Here is a 6,243-nt window from a genome sequence, read left to right on the forward strand (position 1 = left end):
TTTCATTCTTTGACGGAGATATGTGTAGGATAGATTTTATTGACTGGCTTCTTGATTTAGAAGAGTATTTTAATTTTTGGAAGATTTGCGATGAAGAAAAGGTTGGCTTGCATCTAATAAATTAGACAATGAAGCAGAAGAATGGTGGGAAGACATTCAAATTGATAGAAAGTGACGAGGTAAGCATCCAATCTGCTCTTGGCAAAGAATGAAAAGAGTATTAATTCATTTATGGTTTTCTAATGACTATTATGATATACTAGATTATACAAGTGTTGATTATAAATCTGTATATTCATATGAAAATCAATATGTTCATTACCATCATTGGAAGAACAATACCTAAACCTGGAGATGCACCAAGAGCTTTTCAATGAACAAGAGCACCATAGAAATCTGATGATTGTCTTTCATTATACTCCGCCTCTAGATACTTTTGCAATCTCAAATATTGTCTGGAATATAAAGCTTTTTCTTAGCAGTGCAGGGACATTTTATTCTATAGCTTAGCTATATGATGGAAGCTATGGCATATCTATACAGAACACAAACTTAGGAAAGTTTATCCAATTTGCCAATTAAAGAATTTCCCAATTCTGCTATATTTAATAATAAACAAGCATTTCATAAAAAAGCTAATACTTTAATTCAGGGAACCTACTTTAAGTTTCCCTTTAACTCCTGCTTCCTCGAAGGCCTCACGGCAAGCAGCTTCTTCTTTAGTCTCATCATCCTCCCATCCACCCTGACAACAGAGCAAGGCAACATTTAGAATATAAGAAAGCATGATTTCATGCAGACAACAGTATAACAATGAATAAAGCGAATGTACCTTTGGAAAAACTAGGTCGTCACGATTTGGAGATGAAACCATGAGAACTTCTATACCGTCTTCCTTCTCGCCACTGTGCTCATTTTCTTCCTTTGACACCCTGTAAGGAATACACCTGTTGTATGCATTTCATGAGTAAGCAACTGTAAATAAACCCTGGTGCTTAAAATCATTCAGAGAAATCAACTTTCTTAACATCTATGGTTGCATTAAGCGCATAAAATGGTTGAAGAACTTGGCTTCAAAGGTTTTTCTTAGGGAGACTCTGAATCCAATGCTTAAGAAGTATAAAGTAATAATAAAAGAGTAGGGTTCTTGAAGAGATATTTAGCCCACAATAGCAAGACTGAAAGCTAATGCTAGTTCATTCTTGAGAAAATTTTTGGCACAAGTTCCTTCTATTGAATTGACACTTGAACTACCATGAAAAAGAGAACAATCCATATTGTGTTCTGTTGCACTTCAAAATCCTAGTTGCAATATAAATTAGCTTCCACTCATTTCATGAACATACAAGCTATCACATGTTCAATCTTTAAATCAGAGGCCAAGTAATTATCTGTTAAACTCACATCATCTTGCTGTGATTAATTTGATAAGTGAAATCTTTTTCCATATTGCTTCTGCATACACGAGAGTTTGACAATATGCTGCCATTATCCCTCTTAATCTTGTTGAATTTATTCACAGCCACTTTCATATTAATTTCTCTTTCTGTTTTTCCTCCCTTCTTTATTTGTGTTATAAGACCGGTTTCTGCAATGTTTCAATTCAAAGCAAACAACTCAGAAAGAAGGCCTTAGGCCTACCACAACCAGAGCCTAATCTCAGCCCTCAGATTTTCTGAACAGTGGGGAGTTTGAATATGTAGCCCACAGAAAAAGAGATGACATTGGGCCTCATCACAATTAGAAACTTCAAGTTACAATTTAAAATTGTTCCTGTTACTCTATCAGACTATCAGAGTGTTAATTTGGACCTTTGAGTCATGGTCCACCGTCAACATTTACTCCAATTGGGATAAATAAAACTCTAAAGCGGTTAATATATTAAAATTCCACATCTAAAACTTGTCTTTTCCTGTTAAAGAAAAGTCATAAACAATCCCATCAAAAAAAAAAAAAAAAGGTCAGAAATAATGATGTAAGTATGTAACCCTTAATGATCATAATTAAATACTAATAAATACACAATAAATAAATAATTAAAATACTAATAAATACCATGAATAAGACAAGATGTATCACGCAAATCATAAAAATTTACGTCTTTTTAAGTCAATGACGACTGACGAGGCCCACTTTGGTAGGATTACTTTGATGGGTAAGTGTATGAATTAGAATGCAATTTCTAACATCAAAAACACCAATTATCTTCTAGAAATCTAGATGCTTCTGCAGTTCTGCTACTGCTCCTTTCATAAAAACATGTTGTTGTTTTGTTTTGGTTCACGCCAAGATTACTTCATATTCCAATTAATGAAAATTTTTAAAATTTTAAGCATTAGAGGCAAACAAAATATCCCAAATTTTACTGCTAAAGAAAGTGATAAAACAAAGAATGTCAACAACCCAAGAAGGAAGACTAGGCAAAATCAAAGCGTGGTGTGTGAAAGAGAAGTCTTACCCAGAAACTAGTCGATAATTGCCTTCATAACGTTGCCGAAGTCGACCCGTTCGTGCGGGCTCAGAGGCCATGTCGGAGGCCATGATGTGTTACACAAAGTAAACCTTAAAAACACCCAAGTACACAAAGTCAAAAACAAATCTAAACTCCAACCCACATAAGTAAAACCAGAGAGAATGGTTTCAGAAACAGAAAAAGGAGAAAAGAATAGCGTTGAATACCCAAGTGAGGTGAGGTTAAAACTTTGAAGTTGAGAGAAACAGAAGAGGCAGCTTCTTTCTCAACCATGCATGTAAGTAACTGAACAAGAACAACAAGAAGAAGCAGCTGTTGAAGCTTTAAATACTGTGAGTCAGAGACAAACTACCGTATTTGTGTATATAAAAAAATACTAACCAATAGAAAGACTCCGATTGGTGGACTAGCAATAAATAAAGGGTCCAGAGCTGACAAGCTTTTAAAACATTATTAAACTTTTCATGCTCAGCTCTGTTAATTTCTTTCTCTGTCTTCTTTAACTTCAACGCTATATTTTGTGCAAAACCTCTTTTGTTATGAGAAAGAAGAAGAAGAAGAAGAAGAAGAAGAAGAACTGCCTGCGTTCCGCAAAAAACAGAGAGGGAGAGATTTCAGCTGGGCCAGAACTCAAAGCAACGGCATCCATTTATTATGTAAAAAAAGTTAACGACTTTAAAGATGTTAATTTAAGAAATATCTTTAGTAGCTTTTTAAAACTTCTTTTTTAGTTTGATTTTTTGAAAAAATTTTATATTTTAAATTAAAATTATATCAAATATTTATTAAAATAGTCTATTCATAAATACTTATGGACATATATTAACTGAACATTTTTTAATTAATAATTGTTAATAATTATTTTATTTTATTTAAAGGGTTTTTTTTAGGAGATAATAGTTTTCTACATCAAAATCTCATAATATTTTAATAAATATTTTAATTTTGAGTCATATGGATGGTAATTTTTATTTTATTTTATGGCTTCTCTTTCAAAATAAGCTCCACTCCCTTTCTCCCCTGATATTGTTGAAGCTATAGTTGCTGCTAGGGCAATTTCGTTTGCTCATGAGCTTGGCATTAGACNTGCAAAACCTCTTTGTTATTGAGAAGAAGAAGAAAAAGAAGAAGAAGAAGAAGAAGAACTATATATATATATATATTATTATGAAATTTTATTGATGTGCAAAATGAAGAGCTATTATAGGACAAAAAATTAAAAAAAAAATACTAAACTGTTTTTTCTTTTTCTTTTTTTTTTTAATAGAAACCCCCTTGTGACGTGTCGAGGGTGCGGAACCACGCACCGGCCTGCCTCGAGGCTCAATGGCCGATGGTTTTTGAACGAAGTCAACCTTATGGGTGTATCTTAGTTGTTGGATTCTTTGATTATTTTTTCTTTTTAAATTTCTTTCTCTATCATTAATTTTAGTACTAATGCATTTGGATGCTTTCCAAGAGAGTATGCATTACTAATAGTCTAACACTACTATTATTGTGGTTGTTATCATTAATCATTTTTATTTTTATTTATTTATTTCAATAACATACTTAAAACTTGCATGTATTTTTAAAATTAGAAGAATATGTATAATGGAAGATCATGTGAATATATTTTTTTAAAGACTTCATATTTAAGTTTGCAAGTCTTTATCTAAATGTATATTTAATACGTGAAGCTCGATAAGGGATTCTATAATATAGATTTTTTTTTTTCATCATTTTAAAAGTATGTTGTTTTAAAAGCTATAAATTACTAAAAAAAAGATGATGTTTAAAAAGTTTTACTTTGAAAAATTAAAGTTTCCAAATGGTATGCCAAACAGGTATTAGTGTCCAATGTGAGCATATATACTAAGTTGGTGGGTTAATATTGCAAGATTTTGTTATCCACATGCATACCTCATAGGTGAATCTCATTAAGTGTCCAATGTGAGCGTGCCAAGCGGGTTAGAACATTCTCATTGTCCTTTAAAAACAAATGAAATGCAAAATAAATAACGATTTTAGTAAAAGAGGGTAAAATCACCATTACATATCATGATGCACCATTGTACAAATTTTTCACATTGCTACAGTATCATTTTTTTTTTCATAATGACCTTGTACACACAGACAATACCAGTGTTTTGTAAAGGTAATGGGATTAGGCTTATCAACAAACCTTTTTACTTTAGGCATGTCAAGAACAACACCAATCCAAATATAAACAAATTTATAATATAATAAACTTGAGCATAGCATCAAACCAACACAAACTATTTTATTAGCGTTTGTACGATATCATATAATTCTATTCCAACTTAGTTGATAAATATAAGGGTAAATAATAAAATTATATAATATATTTTTAAAATATATCGATCCGTCAAAACTGATCTAATCCAACCCAACTTGCTAGGTTAAGTTGGTTTTTAGGGGTTTGTGGGTCGGATTGGATTATCAAAAAAAAAAAAAAAATACAGTGGGTCGGGTTAGGTGCGGGTTAGCAGATTCATGAATCCACCTATTTAATATATATTTAAAAAATATATTATATAATTTTATTATTTACCCTTATAACTAAGTTGGGATAGAACTATATGATATTTTTTTGAAGCACTAAAAAATATTATGTGTTGGTTGATACTATGTTCAAGTTTATTAGATTATAAATTTGTTCATATTTGTATTTGTTTGTTCTAAATGCTTAATTAAAAATCAAAAAACAAAAAATGTCCAACCCATGGTGGGTTGGATTGAAGAAACTCCTCAACTTGGCCCCAACTTGACTTATGCACACCCTTGATATAGCCTTGTAAGGTTTGTTGGCCATGTGGTTGTCATCGTTGTTGTTGGAATTGTTAATGGTTGCCACAACTGGGTTATTGTAGTTGTTGGTGGTTGTCGCAACTAGGTTGTTGTGGCTGTTTGATCTGGTGTTGGTGGTTGTTAGCATCAATAGTCATTGGGATGGGTGTTGTTGGGTTGGGGTTGGGTTTAGTTTTGGTAGCAGTGGTGGCGAGGGGTTTGGCCATGAGTTGGAGTGGTGGGTTTAGTTGTTGTTGTTGGTATGGATAGAAAAATAGATTAATTTAATGGGACATATTATAAAATAAAAAATCAGATGTAATGTGTGTTGTAAAAATAGTTATGTAAAATAGATAAAGTGATTTTTTACCATGCAAAATGCTTTTTTTTTTTTTTTTTTTAAGAACCAGTTGGAAATGATCTTAGTTAAACTTGTAGGATTTTGGTGTTAAATGCAATGTTTAAAAGAGAGAAATTAATCAATTATTTTATAGTCATGCTACTCAGTCATTTCACTTGAGTAAATTCCATAACACACATATACATCAATCCCTCCTCCTCTTCTTTCTTTCAACTATTACAATCCTCTCCCTATCCTATATTCCAAATCTTGTCAAATAGTGACACATGATCATTGGTTGTAGGAGGATCTTGTAGCCTGTTAGATATAACTTAACAATGCGAAAATTTCTCTATTGTTACAGCAACCATTATCTCAAATTAAGGCGTTAATAGAATAAATTGATAGTACAGTTGAAAATTATAAATCGGGTTAAAGAATATAATGGAAGTTTAAAAAAAAAAAAAATTAGTTATGTTTCTTCCTACGTTTTTTGACTATGCATTGAGTGGTCTTATCTTATCTACATTCTTTTATGGTGATGGTCACTATACACGCCGCTGTGCATATTTGTTTTCTCTTTTTTGTGGAAGACTTCATCAAAAGGATGTCTATCTATGAACAGTCTAAGCACGCCATG

General features: G+C 32.0%; 1 protein-coding gene across 2 annotated transcripts; it reads right to left on the reverse strand.

Moving 5' to 3' along the window:
- Positions 1-341: 341 nt before the first annotated feature.
- On the reverse strand, positions 342-3,131 carry LOC111993946 (nudix hydrolase 13, mitochondrial). 2 transcript variants are annotated; one of them, XM_065775257.1, is made up of 5 exons: positions 2,855-3,131; positions 2,680-2,758; positions 2,459-2,562; positions 833-947; positions 342-745 (listed from the first exon to the last, which is right to left on the reverse strand). In XM_065775257.1, exons 3-5 carry the CDS (start codon positions 2,539-2,541, stop codon positions 644-646), a joined length of 300 nt encoding a protein of 99 aa, XP_065631329.1. In that variant the 5' UTR covers positions 2,542-2,562; positions 2,680-2,758; positions 2,855-3,131; the 3' UTR covers positions 342-643. The 2 variants fall into 2 exon arrangements, with proteins under 2 accessions (XP_065631329.1, XP_065631331.1); XM_065775259.1 differs by having other exon boundaries at positions 2,680-2,785.
- Positions 3,132-6,243: the final 3,112 nt, after the last annotated feature.

Source organism: Quercus suber, unplaced genomic scaffold (genome assembly GCF_002906115.3).
Source record: "Quercus suber isolate HL8 unplaced genomic scaffold, Cork oak 2.0 scaffold_8, whole genome shotgun sequence".
In the NCBI taxonomy this organism is placed as follows: Eukaryota; Viridiplantae; Streptophyta; class Magnoliopsida; order Fagales; family Fagaceae; genus Quercus; species Quercus suber.

What these genes read in the sequence shown, in the direction of transcription:
- LOC111993946 (XM_065775257.1), bottom strand. Translation starts at nt 2,541, where the DNA reads ATGGCCTCCGACATGGCCTCTGAGCCCGCACGAACGGGTCGACTTCGG. An exon ending in AATTATCGACTAGTTTCTGG is followed by an intron (nt 948 to 2,458) that starts GTAAGACTTCTC and finishes TGCATACAACAG; the next exon opens with GTGTATTCCTTACAGGGTGT. An exon ending in ACGACCTAGTTTTTCCAAAG is followed by an intron (nt 746 to 832) that starts GTACATTCGCTT and finishes CTCTGTTGTCAG; the next exon opens with GGTGGATGGGAGGATGATGA.